The sequence below is a fragment of the Aspergillus nomiae genome (assembly GCF_001204775.2).
Source record: "Aspergillus nomiae NRRL 13137 chromosome Unknown contig00288, whole genome shotgun sequence".
In the NCBI taxonomy this organism is placed as follows: Eukaryota; Fungi; Ascomycota; class Eurotiomycetes; order Eurotiales; family Aspergillaceae; genus Aspergillus; species Aspergillus nomiae.
In genome coordinates this window covers 14,962-41,801 of record NW_015378343.1, presented here as the reverse complement: position 1 = coordinate 41,801, position 26,840 = coordinate 14,962, and the positions used below count along the sequence as shown (strand labels likewise).

At 49.6% G+C, this 26,840-nt stretch overlaps 11 protein-coding genes across 11 annotated transcripts; 3 read left to right on the top strand and 8 right to left on the bottom strand.

The window, feature by feature from the left end:
• Position 1: 1 nt before the first annotated feature.
• ANOM_007948 (putative 1-aminocyclopropane-1-carboxylate deaminase) lies at positions 2-973 on the top strand (the record flags this gene model as incomplete). The annotated part of the gene is made up of 1 exon (XM_015553204.1): positions 2-973. A coding segment is annotated over one exon (951 nt), but the record flags the coding sequence as incomplete, so codon positions are not given.
• A 73-nt stretch (positions 974-1,046) lies between these two features.
• On the bottom strand, positions 1,047-3,145 carry ANOM_007947 (inositol-3-phosphate synthase INO1). Its single transcript, XM_015553203.1, has 3 exons — positions 3,020-3,145; positions 2,069-2,903; positions 1,047-2,020 (listed from the first exon to the last, which is right to left on the bottom strand). Exons 2-3 carry the CDS (start codon positions 2,767-2,769, stop codon positions 1,123-1,125), a joined length of 1,599 nt encoding a protein of 532 aa, XP_015404075.1. The 5' UTR covers positions 2,770-2,903; positions 3,020-3,145; the 3' UTR covers positions 1,047-1,122.
• A 3,063-nt stretch (positions 3,146-6,208) lies between these two features.
• ANOM_007946 (LIM domain protein) lies at positions 6,209-8,558 on the top strand (the record flags this gene model as incomplete). The annotated part of the gene is made up of 3 exons (XM_015553202.1): positions 6,209-6,317; positions 6,372-6,470; positions 6,526-8,558. 3 exons carry the CDS (start codon positions 6,209-6,211, stop codon positions 8,556-8,558), a joined length of 2,241 nt encoding a protein of 746 aa, XP_015404073.1.
• A 904-nt stretch (positions 8,559-9,462) lies between these two features.
• On the bottom strand, positions 9,463-10,455 carry ANOM_007945 (oxidoreductase, short-chain dehydrogenase/reductase family; the record flags this gene model as incomplete). Its single annotated transcript, XM_015553201.1, has 1 exon — positions 9,463-10,455. The coding sequence occupies one exon, from the start codon at positions 10,453-10,455 to the stop codon at positions 9,463-9,465; it is 993 nt and encodes a 330-aa protein (XP_015404078.1).
• Positions 10,456-10,894: 439 nt separating this feature from the next.
• On the bottom strand, positions 10,895-12,656 carry ANOM_007944 (Zn(II)2Cys6 transcription factor domain-containing protein; the record flags this gene model as incomplete). Its single annotated transcript, XM_015553200.1, has 4 exons — positions 10,895-11,650; positions 11,716-11,874; positions 12,010-12,519; positions 12,597-12,656. 4 exons carry the CDS (start codon positions 12,654-12,656, stop codon positions 10,895-10,897), a joined length of 1,485 nt encoding a protein of 494 aa, XP_015404079.1.
• An 825-nt stretch (positions 12,657-13,481) lies between these two features.
• On the top strand, positions 13,482-14,406 carry ANOM_007943 (putative short-chain dehydrogenase/reductase family protein; the record flags this gene model as incomplete). The annotated part of the gene is made up of 2 exons (XM_015553199.1): positions 13,482-14,068; positions 14,127-14,406. The coding sequence occupies 2 exons, from the start codon at positions 13,482-13,484 to the stop codon at positions 14,404-14,406; spliced, it is 867 nt and encodes a 288-aa protein (XP_015404071.1).
• Positions 14,407-15,108: 702 nt separating this feature from the next.
• ANOM_007942 (folylpolyglutamate synthase) lies at positions 15,109-16,529 on the bottom strand (the record flags this gene model as incomplete). The annotated part of the gene is made up of 5 exons (XM_015553198.1): positions 15,109-15,289; positions 15,346-15,600; positions 15,649-16,241; positions 16,297-16,461; positions 16,512-16,529. 5 exons carry the CDS (start codon positions 16,527-16,529, stop codon positions 15,109-15,111), a joined length of 1,212 nt encoding a protein of 403 aa, XP_015404083.1.
• Positions 16,530-17,286: 757 nt separating this feature from the next.
• Positions 17,287-18,836, bottom strand: ANOM_007941 (M20 family metallopeptidase; the record flags this gene model as incomplete). Its single annotated transcript, XM_015553197.1, has 4 exons — positions 17,287-17,540; positions 17,664-17,788; positions 17,875-18,644; positions 18,711-18,836. 4 exons carry the CDS (start codon positions 18,834-18,836, stop codon positions 17,287-17,289), a joined length of 1,275 nt encoding a protein of 424 aa, XP_015404072.1.
• Positions 18,837-19,942: 1,106 nt separating this feature from the next.
• ANOM_007940 (uncharacterized protein) lies at positions 19,943-20,988 on the bottom strand (the record flags this gene model as incomplete). Its single annotated transcript, XM_015553196.1, has 2 exons — positions 19,943-20,310; positions 20,382-20,988. 2 exons carry the CDS (start codon positions 20,986-20,988, stop codon positions 19,943-19,945), a joined length of 975 nt encoding a protein of 324 aa, XP_015404074.1.
• A 2,004-nt stretch (positions 20,989-22,992) lies between these two features.
• ANOM_007939 (uncharacterized protein) lies at positions 22,993-23,811 on the bottom strand (the record flags this gene model as incomplete). Its single annotated transcript, XM_015553195.1, has 3 exons — positions 22,993-23,263; positions 23,314-23,678; positions 23,734-23,811. The coding sequence occupies 3 exons, from the start codon at positions 23,809-23,811 to the stop codon at positions 22,993-22,995; spliced, it is 714 nt and encodes a 237-aa protein (XP_015404077.1).
• A 1,289-nt stretch (positions 23,812-25,100) lies between these two features.
• On the bottom strand, positions 25,101-26,663 carry ANOM_007938 (flavin monoamine oxidase family protein; the record flags this gene model as incomplete). Its single annotated transcript, XM_015553194.1, has 4 exons — positions 25,101-25,816; positions 25,879-26,311; positions 26,375-26,512; positions 26,553-26,663. 4 exons carry the CDS (start codon positions 26,661-26,663, stop codon positions 25,101-25,103), a joined length of 1,398 nt encoding a protein of 465 aa, XP_015404076.1.
• Positions 26,664-26,840: the final 177 nt, after the last annotated feature.

Here is a 26,840-nt window from a genome sequence, read left to right as displayed (position 1 = left end):
CCTCCCCCGAATAACCTCCTCCCTGGGCCAAAAGGCTACCATCTGCGCCAAGCGCGACGACCTCAACTCCGCCCTCGCGTACGGAGGCAACAAAACCCGGAAGCTCGAGTACCTGGCCGCGGACGCACTGGCCCAGAACGCCACGACGCTGATTTCCATCGGCGGCGTGCAAAGCAACCACACGCGGCAGGTTGCGGCGGTCGCGGCGCGACTGGGGCTCAAGGCGCGGCTGGTGCAGGAGCACTGGGTGGACTGGGAGGATCCGGGGTATGATGTTGTGGGGAATATCCAGTTGAGTCGGCTGATGGGGGCGGATGTGAGGATGGAGGACGCCGGGTTTGGGATTGAGCATAAGGAGACGCTGAAGAATCTCCGGGAGGAGTGTGAGGCGAATGGGGAGCGGCCGTATTATATCCCTGCTGGGGCGTCGGATCATCCGTTGGGTGGGTTGGGGTTTGCGAGGTGGGCGTTTGAGGTGCGGGAGCAGGAAAGGGAGTTGGGGGTTGTGTTTGATGATGTTGTGGTTTGTGCGGTTACGGGGTCGACGATGGCGGGGATGGTGGCGGGGTTTAAGTTGATTGAGAAGTTGTATCCTGGGGAGAAGAAGAAGAGGGTCATTGGCATCGATGGGTCGGCGAAGCCGGTGGAGACGAAGGCGCAGGTGTTGCGGATTGCGAGGAATACGGCGGTCAAGATTGGATTGAAGGAGGAGGATATCACCGAGGAAGATGTGATTCTGAATGAGGACTATCATGCGGGCACTTATGGCATCCCCAACAAGGGGACGTGGGAGGCCATTGAGTATGCCGCGCGCATGGAGGCCTTCATCACGGATCCGGTCTATGAGGGCAAGAGTTTTGCCGGGATGGTGGACTTGATCAAGAAAGGGGAGATCACCGGGAATGTGCTGTATGCGCATTTGGGTGGGCAGTTGGCACTCAACGCGTATTCGCGTATCGGGGAGACGAAATAGGGAAGAGTTATTATGGTCAGATATTACGAATCAGAATACATGCATCTACCAGAGTAACTACAGGGGATGAAAATGTAAGAAGGCGAAATCAGTCTGCATTCAAAGAGTGACTATAGTTGGAGAATGTGTGGTAATGCGGTATTAGATACCTAGAACAGCTTGTGCTCCAAGGTCATGTCCGATTCGGGCTGAAGGCCAACGCAGGCGCGGAAGATGTTGGTCAAAGCATTGCGCTGCTTGTTGAGCGAGTTGACGACCGGAGTTCCCGGGGGAGTCAGGGGAGCCTTGAGCATGTAGCTCAGCACGCTGAGCACACTGTGGAAGCCCTTGTAGTCGGCGGCCTCATCCGCCTTCCAGCTGACGCGAGTCATCATCTCGGCAAGCACAACCAAGTCGATGATCAGAGGGGAAGCCAGCAAGGAGTCCTCACAGATGTTGAACAAGCTGATGGTCTGGTGACCGCCCATGAAGATCTCAGCGTAGTACTCATCCAGAGCACGCTTGTTGTCACCCACGGCCGGCATGTACTTGATCACCACAGTGTGGTCCGGATGCTCATCCTTCTCGTACAGGATGTGGTTGGCAGCAACCATGTCATCAACCACGTTGGACTTGGAGATCTCCTTGGAGCGGAACTGCTTCTGGGAGCTCAGGTTCTTGCCGTCGTTGTTGCCCAGGTGGTTGTAGCTGGCAATGGAAGTAAGCTTGATACCGGCGTTGATGAGGAAGTCCACGAGAGCCGACTTCATCTTGGTCTGGCCCGACTTGAAGTCGTCTCCGCCGATGAAGGCCTTGTGCTTCTCGGCCAGCTCAAGGGCACCGGGGACGAAGGTGTTCTGGGGAGAGCCGTTGATGAAAGGAGTGTTCTCCAGGATACAGGCGACCGCGAAGACGGTGGACGGGGCAACCTCCTCGTGACCAGTCTTGATCGAGTTGAGGAGGTTGTCGGCGGTGTCATTGACACCGGGCACGATGTCGGCGTACCGCTCGGTATTGGCAGTCCACATGACAATCACCTTGTCCAGCCCGTGCTGAGCCTTGAAGTCACTGTTCCTGTTAGCAGGGTGAAAGTGAGCGCAGCTGATAGGAACTCACCGGATGTCCTGCTGAATCTTCTCCACGTGAGCCCAGCAAGCCTTGGTTCCCTCGAGGACGTTGTCGGCACGGTCCTCCTGGTTGGCAGCAATGAAGTCGGGGTAGTAGATACTAGGCAACGGCTTCATCTCGGCCATCTCCTTGCGGACCAACTGCTTGAGAGAGGGCTCCAGGACCTGGGCCCGGTCCATGGCATCGGCGATGTTCATGCTGCTGATGTCCCATCCGCCAATAGCGAGATCATTGGGGTGGACCATTGGCAGCATGTCATGGAAGGGAATGTTAATTTCCTCACCAGTCTTGGGGTCAGTTCCCAGCTTGACGGTCGAGCTCATGACAACAGATCCGTAGTAGTTGGCAGCACGCATGCCCTCACGGGTCTCCCACTGGAGGCCACGGCGGTTGGCAATCATACCGGCCGTCACAGTGGAACCGTTGTTACCACCCCAACCGACCATCATCATACCAACTTTGCCCACTTTGCGGTCGACCTTAAAGTGGTAGGTGGTCGCCTTGGGAGTGGCAACCAGCTTGTTGTCGGTGGTACGGGTAATGTCGGTGGTGTGGTAGGCATACTTGCTCTTGATCTCATTGTCGGTGTACTCGACGTTGGGGGAATCGACAGTAAACAAAGGGGAGGATTGAGCCGACCCGTTCACGGCGCCATTGGCAGCAACATCCGAATTAGCGTGGGGAGCCATTGCGTTCACAGAGCAAACAATTGACTAGGATGGCGAAGTGGGATGTTGAGTGAATTATTTAGTGGGTGTGTAATTCGTAGGCCGATGTCCCTCCACGAGAGGATGAGCGCCGGCCGTTGAACGGGTGGTGACGCCTGCCATTGGAGTTAGTCCGAGCACATACGCAAGGCGAGGAGAATGCCACAATGTTCTCTACCAAGAGACGAGCTCGAGGAGGGAGGACAGAGAACATGATTGCGGGGAGACTTACGAGTTAAGGAGTGTGCCGAAAATTTTGGCGGTTTTTGGCGAGTACGCCTTGGAGACAGTGATCTCAAAGAATTGAGAAAGTGAGCTTGAAACGAAACGAAGAGAGTTACGAGGTGAATGGAGAGAAAGACCAGTGGAGGAAATGTTGGCGGGAGAGTATTTAAGGGAGAGAGCGGGACAGATGCGTCCGGAGTCACGGGCGTCCCTCCTCCGCACCCGCACCCGGCAATTTCCCTCCCCAACGTCCAAGACGGATTAGCTCTACTTAGTCCAGTCTTCCTCGCCGATTTAACTTTCTAAGCGACCGAAAAGAACAAGCGGTCAAGATTGATGATCGAACAAGTGGACGAGTGGAATGAATGTCTGCCCCTCCATGACCCCTCCCAAACCATTGATCCCAACCATTGAGTTGTCTCTACCCTACAGACTCGAACAAAGGACCATGTTGTAGAGGCGTATACTGGGGATGTTATGCACAACATTGGATAGTCTAGTGCGACCTCACGTTGTGGTGGTGCTGTCGTCCACGATTCGGTGTCCACATTTCATGACTTGCTCTCCACTCGGAATGGCTGCCTAACGTTTTTGGTTCTTTCGGCTAACCGCTTGATGATGCAGGTCCGTCACGTTTACTCCACCGATCCCTGTCAACGCTAAGGCTAGAATTTGGCCAACGCACACTGTTGGAAAGAAAGAACAATCTCAATGGGGTGGTTTATAGGGCACAACGATGAAAGAGACAACGCCCTTTCTTCCTTCATGCTCCTATCCATGACATGTGATTTTCCTCCGCCAGAGAGACGCAGGGCACTGAATGGTCTGCGCGTTTTCCATTGTGGGTCGGGCGGGCATACCACAGGGACCGCTAAGGGCGGCCTCTCCAGAAAAAGTGACTGGGCAAGTCACTCGGTTCAGAACAATTCATCACCAAGAACATGGTGAGAATATGCGAGTTGCCCGAAATCACGAAGAACTCGACTCCTGGGATTCATGGAGTGCGCCCATCGCTGCATTTTAGGACAACTCATCCCCCTGACGTTGCGGTGAGCGGCGGAAAGCTCGGCACGGCGTCCCATGGTTGCGATATTACCCCTGATTCAGCGACCGCACATTTGCTGTTTGCGGAGCGCTTCCAAGTGGGTAAAGGTATAACCTGACCCTTCCCCAGCGACATTCCCTGGGCGTCTCAGAACTAGAGATAGATTGGCTGCTATTCCGCGCACCTTCTCTTCGGGCAAAGTACTCGGTACCAAATTTTTTCTCATCGATGATGCATTGTTCCTATAAATTAGAGTATACAATGACGCAAGGGACACATCGAGGTCTGCGATGGTGGTGCTTAGTCAAGCTAGCTGAACTTTCTCCCAGCGATAACTGACCACCGAATCCCAACCTCTCAGATGACCTGTCCAAGCTTGTCGACGTTTGCTCTTTGAGGAATTGTCTTTGAAGACTGACGGGCGCACCACTGCATGGTTCTTTAACTAGCGTTGCGACTATTTTTCGAATACTAATTCTAGAAAACACGATGCTATTTCGGGCCTGACCCCCGTTTCAAGCCGACGTTCCGCACCATTGCCTGAAACGAAGACCCAAGATTGGGGGTCTGAACCGGGGCGCAAATCATCGAAGTTTGAGAGTGAGACCACTGGATGTAAAGTTGCAAACATTAGATAAGAGTTTCCCATTGCTGGGGCCCGCTCCAACGATCCATGGTACGGGCACACTGGTGTGTCCCAGGTTGAATGGTTCGATCGCGTTGTCTCATGGCTTGGTCTCAAAGAATGGGCAACGACTATCGAAGTTTGACTGGTTATCATCCCATCATGATAAGCCAGTGAGCCATGGTGCAGGGATCGTTGATCTACACAAACAAGAATGAGGAGATTTTAGGGGACCGGGAGGTGTCTGTCTCGCCCAAGATAGAAACCACTATCCGGTCTGGGTTCCAATTGACAAGCCATAGTATGTTCGCCGGAGAATTTTCCATCGACCCAGAAGAGGAACTGTGTCTTATGACAGGTCTGAATGGGGTTTTGTGCACCATGGGGAATGCCTCGACAAACTCTGGCCCCTTACTGTGTACTGGAAAACGCTCCGGACTTTTCTCCAGCCAATGGGGTCTGTGTAAGCTTATCTTCTACGCTGCAGTGCTACGATTTGGATTGTTGAATCTCCAGAGTGTAATTGGACAGGATTCATAGTCGTCGAGCAAAGGGGATGGGGTTCCATGATGACATCGGGGAAGGGTACAAAGCAAAGTCAAAAATGGTAACCATGAAAGTAATAATAGTAATAATAACAGCAACAACGACAACAATAACAATCACAATGATTGGGACGGGCGCGTGCACTTAGCTTGGGAGCCAAGATCAGGAAGGAAACGGGGCGATCAAATGACAATGACAAGAGGGTGTGCTGCTCCGTAGTGTTATGGGGTCACGGTTGTTGCCCCTGAGGAAGATCTGCGCTGGTTCAGGGGTTTCCAAAGTATATCCGTATGTTTGTCTGGAGTACGGTCAGCGTGGTGACATGCAGCATCACGTCAGACTGGACATGGTCAAAACTCCGCTCGGAAAGGGGGCGAAAGAGAGGTGAAGGATGTAACGTTATATTAAAACTAAATTGAGAGCAATATTGATTGAGGTTAGTTCGGAGGTGGCCGTCAGCAACAGATAGAATTTAAATATATTAGGTCGAGGTTGATATCCATAGTCGATATTCCGTCACAAAGAACGCGTGTTGCCCTGGGCTCGCCGTCAGTGACCAATCCCGTGACCCGAGGCCCAGCCCACCTCCTAAAGTGGACACACGGATACACGAGGAGTTTCTGCCGCCGAAAAAGAGAAAAAAGAAGAAAAAAAAGAGTAGCGTCTCCACTCCCACTGCTACTATTCTTGTCTAAGTTTGGTTCATTTGTTAGTTCGTTTGGTATCCTCTCGCTCTTATTCATAAAATCACCCTCCGCCAGCATTAACAAGTCTCCCATGATTTTCTAACGGAATTTAGACCCTGTATTTCAGCTGGCGTGCTATGTGGTGTTGGTTCCTGGGGTTGAATAGCACCGGCGACCCGTTATGAGCACGAAAGACGCACAATCCACAATCCACTCGCAGAACGGTCTCTTCGACCCTTTTCTATGATTTAATCGTCGCGCAACGGTTCTCGGGACCCCATCGTACCGGTTAACATGGCTGCGACCATGAATATGGGCTTGTTGCCCACCATCAAATGCTCGAATTGTGGGATAAATGTCGAGATCTCGGTAATGGGTGACCATGTCTGCGCACCTCTGTCCGGTATTTATCTCCCCTCGAGGATCCAGTAGTTCATGCTACTGACCGGTTGAATAGTATCTTCATCACCCCCTCCGCCACCACCGAAACAACACAGTCCATCGAAAAGTATAGGGAGATCAGGCATCCCACCACCGATTGATCCTTCTAAAGCCAGTACGTTCATCAGTGACAAGTAGTACGTCCCCAGACCTATTTCTAACCCCAATAGATCGACCATTTATGCGTCTGGAGGCTGTGATCAGCAATAAGGGTAATATCACCCCGTTTCCAGATGGCCAGAACTCCCCGCCTCGCCAGTTACTACGGAGCCAAACGTCTCCCCTCCCCTCTCAGCCGCAATCTTCAGATCAGGATGAGATTCCGACATTTCCCCTTCCACGGTCCATGTCTCAAAAGACATCAAAGCACATGGTACCTCTTGAAAATCCATACAAGGCGCTGCCAATTCCGGCCAGCGATATTGGTACCACAGGCCAGAGTATTCGCTTACCTTTAGGCGAGCAAGCGGTAGCACCGCCGCCACCGTTGCCCAAGGACGACGTTCCAGGGCCACTACCAACCTTTCACAAATATAGCTACTCCACTGAAAGTAAAAGCAGTTACCGAACTTCTGTCGGCAGCTCCCGGTATGATTCCAGACGATCCACATCAGTGTCAATGGGGCGGCCATCCTATGGTAGCTTGTCGCATCAGTATAAATTCCTAGAGGATGCTCCGCCGATCCCGTCTACATTTCCCAGCAAGCTGTTACGTGATTCAACTGCCACCACGTTCTCGGAAGCAAGTATGCCTCACGGCGACATCAAACATGACCAGGATAGGCATAAGTGCCATGGCAGTGGTACTCACAATCCGTCTATGGAGCCCACCACCGACACGGTGGATAACCAGGAGGATAGGCCAGCTGCTCTCCGTGCATCATCCCATACCAACTCGGACCGTCTAAGCAGCAACCGCGGGTCCGCTGAACTGTTCTTTAGAAGCCCTACCCCGAGTTCCCATGGTACGCCGTCGGAACTTCCCGACCTCTCCGAAGAGCGGTCAACCTCTCCTGCAGACATGCAGGGAATCGAATACAAAGCTTATAAGAGCCCGAGTCTCCAACCCCCCGGGCAGGAACTTGGCGCCGGCGACGGACTCGCCCCTGCACCGAGGAAGAATTCGGATGCCATCAGCGAAGCTGGTATTTCTATCACTAATTTTGCTCGGGAGTTGGGCTTGGACACTACGGACAGTGTGATGGAGAGCTCGACAGCTTCCTCCGATTCATCGCCGAGTGATACACGAAGCGGCACCTCTTTCTCGAGCATCGGATCAGATATCAGCATGTCAAAGCGCAACCTGTCCGATCAAGGCCAACTAGGCACCTTAGTGGAGGAACTACAAACAACGAACGGCGAGAATACAACGATGTCAATGACAGGTTTTGACACGCTCGAGCCTCCTCGGATGCCGCAATATCTTTTCAGTCCAGACTCCCCGACCGATCCCGCCATCAGTACGGGAAGCGTGTCCCTTCTTCATGATAAGCCCATGCAGAAACCGACAAAGGAAGACCAGCCGGAGCCCCCTGCAACGACTAGTCCCACAACTGAACGGCCTGCTCGTGCAACACCCCGCCCAAAGGGCCCTTGCCGCGGCTGTGGTGAGATGATTGTCGGGAAATCTGTCTCGTCTGCGGATGGTCGCCTTACGGGCCGGTATCACCGGGCATGCTTTGTGTGCTATGATTGCAAAACCCCTTTCCAAACCGCCGACTTTTACGTCATGGATGACCTTCCATATTGTGCGCAGCACTACCACCAGCGCAATAACTCGCTTTGCCATACATGTCACACAGGCATTGAGGGACAGTATCAGGAGACAATCGAGCAACGGGGCCATGGGCCAGCCGATCGCTTCAAGTTTCATCCAGACTGTCTCACATGCCGCACCTGCCAAGTTGCGCTGAAAGGGGAGTACTTCGAATGGAATGGTCAGGTATACTGTGAGCGTGATGCCCGCAGAGCCGCGGCTTTACCACCACCCCTCGCTTCCAGCGCCCAGGCCCGGGATTATATCCGCCCGGACCGCCACCCCATGCGCGTCAACCTTCGCGTGGCTATCCCCGTCCTCCACCCCCCGGGTATGCAGGACGCCCCAGATCACCGCGCCCTGGCCCACCTGGCCCCCCTGGACCGCCTGGAACCCCAATTACCCGTCTGCCTCCACCAAGCTCATTCGACGGGCCATATGGAATGACCGTAGACGCCGGCCGGCGATTCCCAGAGCGGAGAACCACCAGATTAATGATGATATGATTTGAAAATTCCGCTCCGATGAGCAGTGGCAGTTATATATTACTTTCATATTCAGCTCACTGGGTGGCAGAGTTACTCTTTCCCCTCATTTCCTGTCTATACCTGTCGGAGTATCGTGTTTTTCTGTTCTGTCCATATTCAGGCTGCTTTATACCCTTTGTTTCTTGTTGATATTGTGTCTTATGGTGTTTTTTCTTTCTTTTAACACCCCCCTGGGCTGGATATTTGATGCGCATGGATGTTTCCCTATATAATGTTTGATATAATGCTGGCCATATACACGACCCTGGCAGGCGAGGTGATATAACTAGAACCGTTGATGATATCAATATATTGGCTCTAGCCTATCGAGATCCAAAAAGAGGTTTATTTGGTAACTTCGTACATATTTCTCCAATAGGTAATAGCCTTATACAAAGTACATGTAGTATCCTGGATTTGAATATAACCATTAGCACAACATGTTCATATTTGCTTTTACCTATATACACAGGGCACTCGACAATCTATAATACGGTCGTCAATGCTCCCCAGAAACATGTGGTTTAGCACTGCATGAAATTTTCTCGCAGAGACTGAACGTGTTATATTCACCCCTCGAAAAGAAACTAATGAGAGCGAAGGCTGGTACACAACAAGACTAACATAGATAATAGACCAAATAAGGTAATGCCATCTTGACGGACGTCTGAGATACCGCGCCCTGGGGCATCCCACGATTTTCAGATGTTTTAACTGTCTTAATCTGGTGTTCCCACGATCCCCGAACACCGACCTCATATCCAACATGATTCAGCAATAACTGTACCTGGAGCTAGAAACAGCCTACCCATCATCTACCATGTTCAATAGTCAAACTCCTGACCAACAAGCTTCTCACTCAACTTCCACAACCTCTCCGCATCAGCCTTGCTCGTCGCCCAGGGGTAGACCTCTTCTTTATCCGGATCCGCCACATGGCAATCACTCAAGAACGAACCATTGTGCCGCACAATGCCGGTATCAAACGCAGCAAAAACATGCGTTGCGACTCCCTGATCCAAATCCTTGAAGTTCAGCTCCTTCATACCCCACAACCACTTGTTGCCATAGAAGTTATCCATCTCCGTCAGATCCGCAGAAAGGGAAGCCAAGTCATCATTCCCGTGAGCTGAAAGGTTCGTGAAAATGGTTCCTGGGCACATCGGAAAGGCGACGAGACCCCTGGACACAAGTCTCTCGGCCAGGGAGAGTCCCATCAGGGCATTGGCCGTCTTGGACTGGCCGTACGCCAACCACCGCTGGTAGGTCTTGCCCTCATTGAAGTTATAGTCCGACCAGCGGATATGGCCGGCACGGTGCGCGCCACTGGAGACGAGAACTACGCGCGGGGCTGGCGAGGCCAGGACTTTGCCCATGATGAGGTTGGTGAAGAGGAAGTGGCTGAGGTGGTTTGTTTGGAACTGGCTCTCAAACCCATCTTCGGTTAGCTTGTAGGGCACGGCCATGATGCCGGCGTTGTTGACCAGGACGTCGACGTGAGGTACGTCTGACCATGTATTGACCGTTTCGGCTGCTTTCCGGACGTCACTGAATGATAGCAGGTTAAGTGTGAGGGGCTTGACTTTGATGCCTGGGTACGTGCTGTTCAGCTCGTCGACGAGGCCTTGCATCTTGGGGATGGAGCGGCCGGCTAGGATGAACATGGCCGGCTGGGCCACGGCGACTTGCTTGACGAAGCTTTCACCAAGGCTACCTGGGGAGACACCGGTGATCAAAATCGTTTTGCCGGAGATATTAGGGCCATAGTGGCGGACGAGATCACTGGCCCTTGTCTCTGCATTGAAAGTGGGTTCCATGGCTATCGGTGTATGACCAAGGGCAAAGGCTTTGGAAGGATGTCGATATAAGTTGCTCGGGAGATGGAAAAGTGTTGATTGAATGAAGAATGTATAAATACAGAGCACAGAAGGAGTCTCTGTGGCCCTTTTATAACTTTTCATACGCCTGTAGGCCTTAGGTTAGGGCGGTGGTGGTGTACATACCCACGGCTCATAGTACAAACCTGAAATTCCGACAGGATTTGTCTCAGCTGGTGCAACTAGACCAACCAAACCAAATCTGGCCCTTGGCGCGAGGGATCGATAGTGATCTCCGTACTGTATACAACTGTCTGTCAATCGTACTGTGGGTCTGCCGCCAAACCATTTCAGGTACCTCGTGCGAAGGAAGACCAATATGATTGCCATTGAAATTAAGCAGTAATATACATGATTCAGGATTATTCAAGGCTGATAATCATACTCTATGCACTAACAAGGTTCTCTCAGCCGTGTAGGTCGCCAGACCAAGTCCGCTTTTCTCGCCGATCAATCGAAGCTTTTCTTGGAGCCAGACTTTCTTTGCGTCTCCTGCTAACGACGAGAACAAGAGCACTGCCATAGGGAAGAACATGCCAAATGTTCGATAAGCTATTCCGGTCTCATGTTCCTCCATACCGCGTGTGCTGCTGAAGCCAAGAACGGCACAGATATCCTCGCAAATTTGCTCAAGGATTACTATAAGCCCTTCATGTTGGAACGGCTGATGCTCAACGAGTGGATAGTGAGCAGTGACCCCCACATGCTCTTTCTCTTCCTCTTTAAGGGTCATTATCAAGCCCAGGACCAACTCCACTATGTGATACCTGACAGTTCGATAAAGACTCCTCGCAATTGCCGCTGTCGTTTCGGTAGAGACCTCAATCAGGTAATTAAATGCGGTCGACTGTTTCTCCGTAGGCAGGTCTGCCCCAGAGGAGCACCAAGCACTTGTGGCTACGGATTCAAGATCATCGCTAATGCTAACGCCGTCCAAAATCAGCTTCGACAGCGCCTCCACTCTAGATGCCGGATGCCATATTCCAGTGAGCTGAAGTCGAGCCTGCCTCTTGAACCGAACAGCCCGACTAAGAACTGGCTCTAGAAGGGGACCGTCCATCCACGGAGTCGTGAATTCCTCCAAGGCCGGCCATTTCGACTCGCCGGACTCGTGATTCACGAACATACTCATGAACTGAGCAGCCGTGTTAGCAATATGCTAGCTATGGATGGGGTCAAATTGGATCTCGATATACGCACACAAATGTAAGAGAAGAAGGCGAAGACGCGCTTATCCAGGTCCGAATTTCGGTTCCTTTCAGCCCGCCATCGAAGGAGCAGCAATGTGCCGCGGAAATGGATATGGCAGCGGAAGTCAACATCAGATATCATTTCCTCCAGTGAGTCTGGTACGATGGTCTAGCCGGTCCTCTTAGCATGCCGGACGTCTTTGTAACCCTAGTTGGGTCTGTCTTCTACGCACAATGGGTACATTAAGGGAAGGGTATAACAGCCGATAGCGCAGGATCAAAGAGGACGAATGGGATACCATACCTCAAAGAGCGACAGCGTAAGTAGAGTCACGAGGACTGAATCATCAGCAGTCATAACCTGATCGTTCAGAGCAGAGTTAAGCGCCGTCATTGCTTTACCATAGTGCCACCTGGCCCGAACCATCAATTCAGACTCCTGACGTTGGCGAGCTAAGCTAGCCAGGGTAACCGCGTGGAGTGCTTCCTGGCAGCACGTTGAGGAGCTGTTGGTATAGAATCTCGGGAGAATGTTGAAGAACGCAAAGCCCGAGTCAACTGCATAATCCCGGTAGAAATGATTCCAGCTGTGAATCTCGGCAGGAAGGTGAACTCCACGCGGGATACTGGTGGTAGCCAGTCTCTCAAGCTGCTCACTTCTCCTGGCCCTTAGGCCTTTCTCCACCCGCATTTGCACTTTCCTCTCGGCGAACGCATTCTGCACGCGAAGCGAGACATCCCAGGCCTCCGGATAGCCGGGACAGGTACGTCCACTCTCCGTACAACGCCGGCAGTGTGGTCTTTGTAAGTCGCACTAGAGCGGGAAGGTTAGCTATAGTTAGATAAAAGATCTGAGGGAATTAAGGGAGGGTCCCAGAGGAGGTACTGCACCTTGACTCGACGTTGGCGACACATGAAACAACATTTTGATCGCTTGCCCGCATTGACCATTGCGAAAAGAAGCTTTGCTATGCAATGTAATTGAGCCTTGAATTTCCGGCCACAGCAATAGCCCTTTATAGAAAAGAAGTTACACGAGTGGTGTACAACACCTACTCTTGGCAGAGGTTGACCGTGTGAGTTTGTTTCCTGAAGGCAATCTATTGCCAGGTTAATTGAACCCTAATTGAGCGTGGGGTCACTAGTTAGTCAATTTGGACCTTATTAATAATGGCCTCATAATCTAAGCTCATCTGTGGCTTGGAAATCCTTCGCCTAAACTATAACGGGCTCTAACTGCGAGGTGGAGCCTGCTGAAACCATCTAATAAGAGATGGAGTTATTATAGGCAAAGTTCGATATCCTCGGCGGAGTAGATTGCCGGCTTCCGTATCGGATCTCACTCATTCCCGGCCAGGTTTGGATTTCAAAGGAACCATGGAACGAACGTTCATACGAGAAACCACACAACCGGCAAATAGGGGAGTACGTATCGAACCATGTTATCATCCCTTGGCCCGGTGCGTGGCTAAGCATCTAAGGTCTTACTAGTGTAGATCTCTTCGGGAAGGGTTGCTGTAAACAAAAGAAAAGAAAACCTGAAGTTTAGAATACGTTACCGCATATTGCTGCCTAGGTACTCGTAGTGTGAAGCAAATTCTGTTGATCATAGATTCAGTAGCTCTGTAATAATCCAAAAAGACAGAGTTCCAATGCTATATAATCATCCAGCTGCAGTGGAATGAGAACAGAGCTAAGAACAACATCCTACAATTTCTTTACCTTACATAATTGTCTTGTACTGAAGAACACCTTCCTGCCAATAGCTTCACACTCATGTCTGCCACTATTCCAACTCAACGCCACGGTCTTCCTCTCTTGGCCACCCCCGAGACTTGTGCAGGGCGGACCTATATTGTGACCGGCGCCAATAGCGGACTGGGTTTGGAAGCAGCGAGGCACCTTGCCAATGCTGGTGCTACAAAGGTAATCCTCGCGGTGCGCAATATCACCGCCGGTGAGAAGGCGAAAGACGGCATCGAAACATCTACAGGAAAGACCGGTGTGGCTGAGATTTGGTCGCTCGATCTTGCTAGCTATGACTCTGTCAAGGCGTTTGCGCAGAGGGTAAAAACAAAGCTTGATCGAATTGATGCTGTCGTTGAGAATGCGGGCGTGGCATTGTCGCAGCGGGTAGAGGCGGAGGGCCACGTCTTACCTGTCACTGTTAATGTGCTAAGCACGCTTCTCCTTGCGGTGCTCATCTTGCCAAAGATGAGAGATAGTGCCCGCCGCCACGGAACTATACATCGCCTGGTGTTCGTTACCAGTGTTACTGGGTTCGATTGCCAGGAAGCATGGAGGAATATTCATGAAGCACCACTGGCTAAGATGGATTCCGAGGATATGAACATGATGGAGCTGTAATTCCTGCCATCTCCAAGCACTGTCACATTATCCGAGACTGACACGGGACGCTAGATACCCACTTACCAAGCTGATGCTAACTATGGCGGTTCGTCATCTGGCAGCCTTAACCCCCGTGGATCGTGCCGGTGTTGTCATAAACCTAGTCTGTCCTGGGCTGTGTAAGACCGCGATGAGCCGTAACGCACCAGCTGAAGTGCAGGAAAACGTCGCCGAATTTGTTGCAAAGTGTGGGCGGACTGCAGAGGACGGTAGCCGCACGCTCCTCCATGGAGCTGTGGCTGGTATAGAGAGCCACGGATGTTTTCTTTATTCTTGTCAAAATGGAGAGTAAGTGGACTCAGTATCTACAAGCCGTCATTTGTCAATACTGATCTGTTTGACGTATTAGGGATTTAGTACCTCAATGGGTGACAAATGAAGAGGGGAGAAAATGGCAGAGAGAGAGCTGGGAAGTTATAGCTAACGAATTGGAGTCTGTGAGGCCTGGTTGTGTCCAGGAAATGCTAAATTGAACATTGTGGAATGCTAACATTTTGGCCTGTGTTTCCTGGTGTGAAATAATGTATTCTACTTTGCCTACTGTTATCGTATCATGTGCGAATCTGAGGACTTGTTCCTCATCATTGTTCATCCACATATGAAAAACGAATAAAATACAAAAAGGTTATTAGAACACTCTCCAGGGGTGACACAGTAGCCTTGGTCCAAACACGGCTAGTTTCATACAGCTGCTAGCTCAGTACAAATGTATATTGGCTTCTGTGGTCATACTAGAGAATTTAATGGATCTATGGCCGCAAGAGATTTAGTGCTCCGCCGACTAAGTGAAAGCTTCCTGTTACAAAAACGTGGACTCCACCTCTGTCGATACTAATCTGGTTTGTACGTCGTATTGCACCCTCAATTGTCGGTTCACTTGAAACCGTTGCCCCAGGATCCAGTTTTTTCCATAGCGCTGAGTATATCGAGAACAGATCTGGAGTTTCAGGCACTTTCAAGAGTTTATCTGTCATAGAAAGGTTAGCAGGGCATACTACAAATATATCCTCAGATACCTGCCGATGCTCATGGATCCATCCTCTCTCTCCTCGTACGTAGTGAAGACGACATCATCTGGCAACACGTCATACTGGGAAAGAGTATGGGCAAGGCATTCCACCAGCGTAGCGCCATCACGGTGTTCTGATAAGTGGCTGAAGATAAGGACACGGTGCCTGAGAGAATTGTTCTGTTAGTTGCTGGATTCTCCACTTATTACACAGGTTCTTACTTTCTCGCAGCTGAGGATGTGGTGTTCTTAGAAAACCATATTGCCGCTTGTTCCAAACTCAATGTGTTGTGTGCGCCATCCAAGAACCATTGAGACAAGCCGTCTTCGACAATCTCAAACCTCCCAATCCAGGTGAAATTCTCAATAGCTGCAGAAATATCTCCAGGTTCCAATTTGTGGTCAGGTGCTTTAATTTGTAAAAATATTCTGGACAGATCGAGGGCTAAAGAGCAGTTAAGTCGTTGGACGGGGACACTTAACACATGGTTAGTAGCAGGAAGGGAGCTATTAGTCGAAACAAACGTCAAGGGAACCATTTTCTCAGTGGCACGACTACGCAAAACTTGGGCAGGGCCAGCCTCCTGCGGCACCGAAAATGCAGGTGCGCCTGTTTTGAAAATTCCTGCTTTGTGCCAGGCAATGTTCTCGATGGTAGGGCCTAGCTGCGCGATGTGGTCCATCCCGAGGGATGTGATGCCCGTCACAACAGGCTTCTCTATAACATTCGTAGCGTCATATTCTCCGCCATGGTGCGTCTCGAATATAGCCGCGTCGACATTCTCCCGAATGAATGTGTGGAAAGCCAGCAAAGCCAGTAGCTGAAGGTAACGGGGCTGTCTTATGCTTTCAGTAGCTTGTTCCAGGTTAGACGACGCAAGTCCCTCCCAGACCTCAAAGAAGTATCTCGTAAAGATGTCCTCTGTAATCGGCTGGTCATCAATTTGGATTCTCTCCTGAATGCATTGCAAGTGAGGGGAGGTATATAAGCCAATCCGCTTTGGAAATCCTGTTCTCAAACTATGCGTGTGGAGGAAGCCGCGAGTAAACGCGCAGGTACTGCCTTTCCCTTTGGTACCGGCAATATGGATTATATTCAGAGCTTTCACGTCATCGTCCTGGATCGAGTGTGAACGTCAAGGTACCGTAGCGTTGACCATCAACAATTCATACCGAGTGCCCTAAAATCTGCAACCACTCTTTCATTCCCACTAAGCTAGGCGTACCTCTTACGGTGTGCGTATCGTTAGAAGAAGTTGCATTCTGGCGCGCAGGGGGTACGGCTGGAGTTTGCGGTCGGCCTTTTCGCTTTCGCGTCTCTAAGAGCTTCAGTGCGTTCTGTGGATTATTAGTACCTATGCAGATACAGAAATATGTTCAGCCAATACCTCATAAGTAAGTTTCATATTGGCAGCTTGCCAAGATAATTGGCGGTAGGTAGGAGTCACTTGTACTTTGAGAATAGAGCTCACGACAAACTCGTTGATCACTCATTGTCTTCGACCAACTCCTGGTGACACAGAGCATCCGGATCCTGAGTAGCCTTAGCGATTGGACTGTACGACTGACATCTATCATAGCTGACCAAAGAGGAAGTTGCAACCGTTGCTATGTTGTATCATTCACAAAGGGAGTGAAATACATCAAAAGCCAGCGGGTTGTTCCAGACCAGACACAGGCATAGAGTATCCCTTACGGGTTGCAAGACTATGCTCTGAAGTTATACAAAATTGTCTAAAAAGATATAAACATATATAAGCAGATTGGCCGGTTTAATGTGGTATACTGTTACTGTAATTGAAGTAGATCGGGGTCCCCGCAAAACCTGACCTAGAAACGACTCCAAGCTCAGGATTATATCTCTTCACTACGAGCATTAATACGCAAGCTAGCTAAAGGATACTAAGTCAATTACTGTAATAAACCGGCGATAACCATATGCACGGCTGTTCATTTTTCTTGTCTTGTGCTTTAACACGGTCTGTCAGTCAGAATTAGTATAACCTAGCCATTCGAGACTTCAATAGGTCCCTATACCAGTCTAGTAGTATCAGATTCATACGTTCATTCCCTCGAGCTCAAAGTCACCGTATAAACTAGACTCAAAGTCAGAGATAAAACCTAGCGATAGTCCGTTCCCCCTCAATTACTCACGGCCATACCTTAACCAATATTACGAGACGCCTCTCGAAGCTTCTTATCCTCCTCAAAGTCATTCCTGATGCTCTCCGCTAAGCTATCATCGGACAATACATTCCAGCCCACAACGGCCATGCCCTTGGCAGTGTTTATGGCGAGTTCATAAGCTTGATTTGTTCCAGCTGCCTTGGTGAAGCTCGGGGTGTGGTTGAATGCACCTGGCTCAGCCGGGACGGCGAACCCGCCATGAAAACCAGGACAGATATACGTTACATTACCTGGAGTGCAGGGGCCAGTGAGTGTGTTTGTTTCAGTTTTGGCAGTTTGAATATTGTATGGATGGATGTCGGCAGGGAAAGAGTGATCTCAAAATCTTTCAATCACACAAGGGAATCACGTACCCATGTCAGTTGAGCCGCTTTGCGCGGCCCCAGAACTAAGAACGGGGAAGCCAAGCGTTTCCATCGCAGATACGTAGTTCGCACAAAGAGTCTTGTTTGGCCTGAGATCCGCGTACGTCTCGAGACTGCAGAGGGACCCCCGGTTAATATCTTTTGTTTTGAGTGTAGTAATAAGGATGGTAATGACGACCGCTTTGCCCTTTTTACTCACGTTTCATATTCAACCGCACAGCCTGTTGCTATCGCAGCCCCATCAAAGCACTTTGTAACTCTAGCCTTCAGAGCCTCAGCGTCTTCCAGAGTCGCGCTTCTACAGTAGTACTCCAGGGTAGCACTGGCCGTGATAACATTAGGCTTCGTTCCGCCTTCCACAATCACACCATGAATTCTCTCGTGCGGCTGTATCTGCTGTCTCAACATCGAAATGCCATTGTATGCTAAACAGACTGCGTCAAGCGCGTTGACACCTTGCCACGGTGCTGTTGCCGCGTGAGCCGGCTTGCCAGTATAGCGCGCTCTGAATTTGACAACTGCAGAAGACTTGCAGTATGCCACACCAGTAACGCCGTCTGGGAACCGTTTGTGGGCGGCAGGATGAACCATAAGACACGCATCCACGTCATCATATGCCCCAGCATCAATGAGGTTGATCTTTCCACCACCCGCTTCCTCCGCCGGTGTGCCAATAAGCCGAACTCTGCCAGGAAGCATAGACTCTTTTAAGGCGGCGGCCACACCAATGAAGGCGCCTATCGATGAGGTCGCAATGAGATTATGACCGCATGCGTGGCCTATTCCCGGAAGGGCGTCATATTCGGCGTTGAAGGCCACAACGCGTCCCCCGTTTCCGTATTCTGCGAGAAAGGAAGTCGGGAGACCGTATGCATGCTTTCTTACCACGAAGCCAAGTTGCTCAAGCAGAGTAGTTATATTGTCATGTGCCATGAATTCTTCGAAAGCAAGCTCGGGGTTTTTGTGTATCTATATGCTATGGTTAATGGCGATGTACTTAATGCGTCAGGGGGTTAAAAGAAATATAGCCCTTACCTGTTCGTTAATTAGCTGTAACTCCTTGTTGTGAGCGTCGATAGCGTGCACAATGACATCCAGCACACAGCCATCCTGTTGAGCAGGGGCTGGAGGTAGCAAGGACGAATTAGTCATTTGAGTCATTCTAGCAGCTGGCAACTGATAAATTCTGGTTTTTAGTGATTCTGTGTAATCCTGGCAATATAGGATTCCTGTTGACAGGAATAGACACTTAAATATCCTGAATGTGGCTTCATATAACGACGCAAAGGAATAGTCAGCTCGATGTACTCAGTGAAATGGTTGAGATGCTTCTAATACAATCTGGTAGTGGCTAAAGGGGCGAGTTAAAGGGCATGATCCTTTGTAAATGGATTTTATGTAGGGGGATTCTGAGAACCGATTTCGGCATTCGGCGTTTAGAACAATCCTCGCCCAAGATGACACGCCGTTTACTAAATCAGGGTTTCATATAGTTTAAGTACTATAACGACCGACATGCATATACTAAACGCAATTTATCCCTTTCCCAGTTACGGTATACATTCACCATTAACCCAAAGATTGCCTTTCCATCGGACTGCAACGCCCTTGCATATACCCAACATTGTAAACGCCGAAACCCGACAAATGCCCGACATACGCTGCCTTGCACCGAGAAAGGTCCGTAGATGTATAGGTTTGACTGCCTCTGCCAATAATTGGCGACTTTCTATGGGAGTGATCTATCAACTTGTACCTCCTCCCTTGAAAGGAACTTGTTGAGTGATAAACATCTATCACACTCTGAGTCCCGTCAGCAATATATAAGGTTTTACGGGTATGGTCTGAAAAAATATAAACTTTAGTACTTTAAATTTATGCATATGGAATAGAGATATATAAGCAATTTTGCTTTCTTAGAGTGGTATATTGTTCTTCTAATGACCGGCTGGTGTCATATTGCACAGAAGCTATGTGGCTATGCTAGGGCGAGATTCCATAATTCCATTCCATGAGGTCTACGTGAAAGGTTCAAGGCTCTATTTGAAAATCTCTACTCTGATATGGTTCACCTGGGGAATGACTTTAAGGAATAGTATTTTTAGTAAAGGAGTGTGACTATCTAAGAACCGGACAAAAGGCAATCTATTGATACCATATTAAAAATCTTGCAGAGAACTCTTAACATATCTCAACCGAATACACTTGAGCCATGGCATGATAACCGTTCCTCTTTTCTTTAGACCAGGCATGCCTTGTGAGCCAAATCAGTGCAGCGGGATTTTCGCAGTGTTGACATAGTCAATATTGTCCCGGTGCCCCTCTATGCGAGTTGTGCATGTGTTGAACAAGCGATCCCACACACGGGTCTGCTTGCCGTAGTTGTAGCTGCTCTTCCAACCCTTGCGGTGGTGGAGATCATGGTCCTCGAGCAAGAGCTCCATATTGAAGAGCCGTAAAAACGAAGTCCAGGGATTCACCGCGGTGGCGATCATTCGCAGACCGCTGTGGCCGAGAATTTCCGTGAAGATGACATATTGCTGGCAGATCCACCACTCGTAGAAGCCCATGGGGAAGCCCATCAATTTCATTGTGCCGTATGTGATGAGAGGTGTGCCGACAAGATCAATGAACTCTTGTACGAGGTCCGCATACGCAGTCAGAAGTGGATTGGGATGTTTGGTCAAGTGGTGTCTGCGGTGGAACTGCCATAGTAGATCTGTTTCGTGTGCGGAGCGATGGAATAGGTAATACCAGAAGTCGAGCACGACGCGTAGACGCCAGTTTCAAAGATGAGCCACAACCACCGGATGGAGGAGGGGCCTTCATCTGCGCGATAGGCGAACATTACAGTGGCCATGGGGCGTATAAATATAACTGACAGGAGTGTCTGGACTGTCTTCCGTACTCCCACATCGGGCACACCATCGCGAGGATGCTTGTCGCCGTCGAAGAATCCAATCTGATGCCCGACGCGGCGCAGGACATGGACTTCGTGGATAGCGATGAATTCCAGGGACAGGCTGTAAAAAGCAAACACCAGCAGCGTCGAGGGTTGGCCGATATAGTTGATGTAGAGTTGGTGAATGATGAGTGGGATGCTGGCGTGGAGGAGGACCCAACGATGGAATTGTAGCTCCGGGGCGTAAGGAACCTTGTCTGTTTTCTGGTGAACGGGAACTTCTTTATCCAGATCGATATGGTGGATGTTCAGGGTTTCGATCAGCCAGTGGGCTGCGTTCCACTGCGTCCGGTCCCACGAACGCCAAGTGGACTTCATCGAGTCCAACGGATTGCGTGTAATTGTAGCCATCTCTAGGCGGGGTGTGTTGAAGAGCGAGGGGTCAAGAACTAGCGTTCATAGCCTTTCTCTTTGGCGGCCCTCCGTGTCTTCTATAATACTAGCCAACAGCTCGACATGTGAACTAAATAAACGTGCAACCGAGGTGTGGATATTTTGCCCCAGCATTTCCCCACGGAGAGTATCAGATTTGGATTACTGATTCGCAGTGGTGTCTTTAATCAATCGCATCTTGTTCTGTGTCAGCATGATGGAGGGATCGGCAAGACCCACCTCGATTGGGATTTGCTCATTTTCTGAGGATCCCCAGAGAAGTCGAGGTCTTGGCCAAATGATAGCAATCACCATATTTGTCAGGCTCCACTAGCCCGCTTTTCATTGGCCAGCATGCGAAGCATACCGGATTAAGTATGTATTGCGAATTGGGAAAGCCTCAAAAATCGTTCTGGATGACCCTCACCTGGGCACGAACTTCCCGCATGTGAATCCATTTTCCTTCAATTCAACCTTTAATATGCCATTTGCTTCTAGTGTACCAGCCTGTCTCCCCCGGGATCTTCTCTAGATTAGTTATCATTCCCCCCCTTCTGCCCTGCATTTATTGCCTTTCGTGCCGTCCTTAATTTAATGCCGGCAGATGACGTATCTGAAGCCGCCTGTTCCCTTTTTCTTGAAAAGGTTATCTCATAAAATAGTTTGTTTCGACGGTATCAAAGACCTACGATCTATGAAGGGATTCAAAGACGCCACTTTGCGACATATCTATTGTCAGCCGAACCTGGCCACTGCGTTATTACGTATCACGAGACCTCAAATATCCTAGCATCTTGGTGGTCTAGCCACTTTTGTCGGCGGATAACTGCTTTGATTATCCTCAGTATAGACGTGCTAAGTGGAAGAATTATGTACAGGGTTACCTAAGAAAGGACACAACCTCAACTAGTGCCAACCGTTATATGTATTTTTCCACTTTACATCCCTGGTCGCTGTTTGTCTGGTAGTAATATGATTTTAGTTATTATCCTGAAGATTCCAGAACTTCTTTTAGCTTATCTACCGGACAGTCTTGTGGTGTTTTGGCGTTTTCTTGCCATACCGCGTTAAACCTAACAAGGTCTGAATATTTTGGCGCAGACACTCTCCAATCATGCCCGAAATATGCTTAACAATCAACTCACATTGCAAAAGTCAAGCACAACTAAACGTTTCGTCAACGAACAGGCTTTATCGCTCTACATAATCCTGGAATTTGATCTTCTAGAACAATGTCCCAGTTACTACATGTTACTAAAGCGGATAGGGTCTACAACCACAATGGCAGCCAACTATCACACAGTTATATAACAATACGGTAGTGATGAGGGAAATGAAATACTGAGAGGATTGAGTGCGTTGGAGTATATGTCGGGGGCGTCAGGGCTTCTGCGATCGCGTGACCTACATTGAAATTTCCACTATAATATGTAGGCCAGAACGATACGAAAAGAAAAGAGTTTTCTCCTTCGAGTGCGTCACATAGATACTTCTCTGATGAGTGTGAAATCAACTAAAATTGAACATGAAATCGTAGGTGTACAAGCTGGCACCGGTGCTGCCTTACTGTAGAGAGAATGATCCGGAGCATGAGTTCACCGTTAAATTGAAGACAACCTGCTGATCTACTGAGGTAGGGATTCGCATCTCTGAAGAGAAGTGGGATAATATACCAAATTACTGTGTCTTGCGTTTAACATGAAAGCAAAAAATTTAGATAGATTGAGTGGTACTCGACCAGCAGCTCATTATATCTTTGAAAGGGGAAGTGAATTCATAGAGAAGAAGCGTGTGAGCCTTTATAGTAATATTGCAAATCATGTTCTATCCCTCTATGTAATGCTACCTCTATTAGGTACCTAAGGTGTTTCGCTATATGTTTTAGTGGTGTTCGAGACTGCAGCAGAAACAGATATTATCCCCAGTTTCGCTGCGAGTGTTGTGCGAGGTTGATGCAGTTGTTATGGTGCCCCCCCCTTCATATTACGTAGCATCAGGGCCCTTTTCTTGATCCTCACTCATATTTTCTGTATCCCCCTTGCCATCACTTTTCTCCCCCGACTTCAACGGCAACCAGCGCATGAGAATAGGACCAAAGACTGACAAATTGGCGGTCGCAACCGCAACGTAAAATGTGCCCACGATAGCCTCATTATAGGCAAGCAGAGCCAGAGGTAGTTGAGTCGGTGTTAATTGATCACGGAATCCTGTCGCGCCACTGTGCACAGCTAAATTCGCATCAACAGCCGGGAGCCTGGACAGCAGATTTGCCAGTAGCTCATTCTGAAACACGCTTTGCCCGACCGGAAGAAATATCGCACTTGCCAGAGAGTCTGCGTAAAGGTCAAGATAGTGGTCGACATCGGCATATCTGCTGGCTCTACAGCCATGGACGCCACGAGCATGACATTTTGAGCGCCGATACCAACGCCAGCACTGATTAAGACTTGGTATCCGATACTGGAATCGACCTTCAAAGTACTCATAAGACCGGCTCCTATGGCTGTGAGGCCTGATGACGCTATGAGCAGTGGGGTATAATATCCGATTGCTGAGGCGAGACCTCCGCCGATTCTGGCAAAGGCGACCAGTCCAACTAGGCTGGGAAGAGTATCAATTCCTGATTGGGTGGCGGACTCCTCTTTGATGGCTTGGAACCAAATAGGAAGCTGTTGTGTAATTAGAGGCACACTTCTTGGATGAAATAAAGGATAACCGACTTACACAGTATGTGACAATAGACATGGCTGCTCCGATGCAAATCCCATACCAAACAGCACCCCAGTTGTCCACATTCTTCATCAAGCGCAAGGGGATCGTGGCCCGATCTCCCTGCCATACTTGAATCCCGAGAAATATGATGAAAGTCACACCAGATACAACCAATAAAGCAATAATCCGCGCGTTGCTCCAGGGCCAGAGGGTGCCACCCCACTGCAGGGCGAATATAAGGCATATAATAGATGGGATCAGAAAAATAGTACCTGGTAGATCAAATTGCTTGACTTGCTCCCTTCAGCCCAGTCTCTGCACCGACGTTGTGTTAGGAGGTAAGAAAATGAAGATAAACAGGACAGCAAGGCAGCCAAAGGGAAGATTAATATAGAAACACCATCGCCAGGTAAGATGGCCTGTAAAGGAGCCTCCCATAGTAGCATGAGAAGAAATTGAGAATTAGGGACCCCTCACATTGGTCTAGCAACACTAGCAACTGCATGCATTCTAGAAACCAAGCCCATATGAAGAGGGCGAACTCGGAGCGGTGCTGCGGTTGAGACGATGATAATACATCCTGAGAAGAGCCCAGCCGCCCTCACACCAGCGATGCTTCGTCCTACAATGAGAGCGTCCGAGGATGGCGCAATACCGCAGATCAAGGATCCAAGCTCAAAGGTAAGGGGACCGATCCGAAAAATCCATTTGGATGGGTGAAATTGGTATAGTTTGCCGAAGATTAATTGCACGGCGCAGGTGGTGAAGAGGTAGGAGGTTCTGTACTAAACAACGTCCTCCAGGGAGTTGAAGTATGTTGTGATCCTGGGAATCGCTGTTACAAGGATTGTGGCATCCTTTAAAGGTAGCGTCAGTAAATTATGCCATGTATAGCAATCAGGAAGATCTCACCAAGGATATACAAAAGAGCGTTGGGCATAAAGCAACTGTGGCAGGGATCAGTCTCCATATGGATGGGATTTCGTCGGCTGGTATTTTCCGTTGTTACCTTCACCTCGCTAGGCGCACAAGAGGGTCACTCTGCTGAGGACTCATTTTCCAGTGCCAGGGTGATCGCAGGAATGAAACCAGTTCGGAGGCATCCACGGGTTAGATTATGCTGGGTCTATCCAATCTAGCTTATTGTACTAATCAGTTCGCTTCATTTAAGGGATTTTTGTCTGTCTCAGTAGCATTTACTTGACTACTACAACTGCGAGCTCATAAGTGACTGCATATCTCATCTCTCATGACCTCGGCACGTTGATTGATCTTCTGGGAAATTCGTTACACATCTCGCTGAAATAGTAGACAAGCGACTGCCAAATCAGGTTCCATGTTGCTTAGTTGCTGGTCAAACCCAATAATAATTCATGGAACTAGTTCTGTCTTAAGATTTCTCTAGTCACTCGGTAGGCGTCCTCGAAGGCGCCTGAAATGAACCCGCGCCAGCCGTCTGCAAAGTCCGATCCACAGAAATACACATTTCCATGTGGTTTTCGTATTTCATCGTTGTACTTTTGCAAAAATCCAGGTCCTCGAACTGGCATTACTCCGCCAGCGTATTGGTCATCTGACCAAAGATGGCCAGAAGCAGTTTCGACTTGAATGCCCGCGGGGCGAAGACTTTCAACAAGACGGATATTCTCATCTGAGCCGTCCAGGCCGTTGTCAGGATGGACAAGCAATGTGAGTAGGGTATGGTCGCCATGACTTCCGTCTGTGAAACCACTGGCATAGGGCATATCCCCTCCCTCGTAGCTAACGTTGAACCCGTTTTTAAACTCGGTTGACGTGCATACAAGGACCTTATCCGTCCTTGCTAGAGTTACGCCAGTGGCGAAAGCTTCCGTTCTGAGTGTGGAGAAGGGGGGATCGAAGACGATTGATGATATTACATTAATGGGGACTGTCGAGATGACTGTTTTGGACAAATATTGCTCCCCATTCCTGAGGGTGACAGTAGCAGGAAAGTCACCATCTCCCTGAGTGATTGATGTCACAGGGGAGTTAAGGATTCTATCGCCCTTGTAGTTCTCAAGGATTGCTAGCGCAAAGGCAGTGGTGCCCTTTGCAAGCTTGTACTTCATGGTGGCTGTCTCGATCATGGCAGGATCGAAGTTGCATAATGCATGGGTGTGTGAAGCACCTCCGTACAGGAAGCCTTTTCAGGCGAGATGCCATAGAATGAAGCGGCATGCGCGCTAAGCATGGACTGTTGCTCTTGAGTGCAGCCCTCGAGCTGCGCAACACGATCGCTGACACTGAGTCTATCTAGTTCAAGGTAGTCCGGATTCTGTTTGACACTGGACGCTGTACTGAATGGGAACGGGATTATACTGCGCCCTCCTTGTCCGTCAACATCAAAGAACTTCATCTTGAGTCCTTCGAGCTGCTCCATCATGACTCGCCCTTCAGCAGGATCTGACACTATAGCTGGTTGGGACCGCGATTCCTTGGCTGTCGACTCACAATTTTCAGGGAAAGCCACGGTTTCCTCAAAGTCGTCGAGTCCATATCTTTGCAGCTCGCTGAATACATGAGGTTGTTGCCAGTGCACCCATGTGCCCCCAATCTCAACCTTGCTGTCCTTTCCGATATGCGCAGTCCAGCAGCGACCGCCAATGCGATCTCAAGCTTCAATAATGACTACCTTCTTTTCTTTGAATGCAAGGTCGCGGGCGGCAGTGAGACCAGCAAACCCAGCACCGATGACAATAACATCATAGCTCGATGAAAGGTCAGACTTCGGGGTCGAGGGAACCACGGTCGCAGTGGTCAATCCATGTACCTTTAGCCAAGTATGATTATGACTGTGTTGAAACACATACCATACTGAAAGCCATCTTTCGCAGTCCATGCGAACCCTTCTTGCGATCGCTGCATTTCGTCAGTATAATATATCGATCGTGGCGCATGTAGGAATAACGGTCGAGGGACATTAGAGGACGTTAAATATACTCCATGTAGATCTATGACCGGCTTCCACGGTCTCCGTTATCTCTCGATTTTCTCCACTCTTGATGATGGGTGACCACCTGGGGGACTTGGAAAGTATGCATCCATCTTCCATGATGCTAATAGCAGGCTCCCGAATAGATCTAGCGTCCTTTTGTTTG

Excerpts from the sequence above, each read along its gene's own strand:
- ANOM_007947 (XM_015553203.1), bottom strand. The coding sequence starts at position 2,769 with ATGGCTCCCCACGCTAATTCGGATGTTGCTGCCAATGGCGCCGTGAAC. Across the intron at positions 2,021-2,068 it reads AAGATTCAGCAGGACATCCG|TGACTTCAAGGCTCAGCACG; the intron begins GTGAGTTCCTAT and ends TAACAGGAACAG.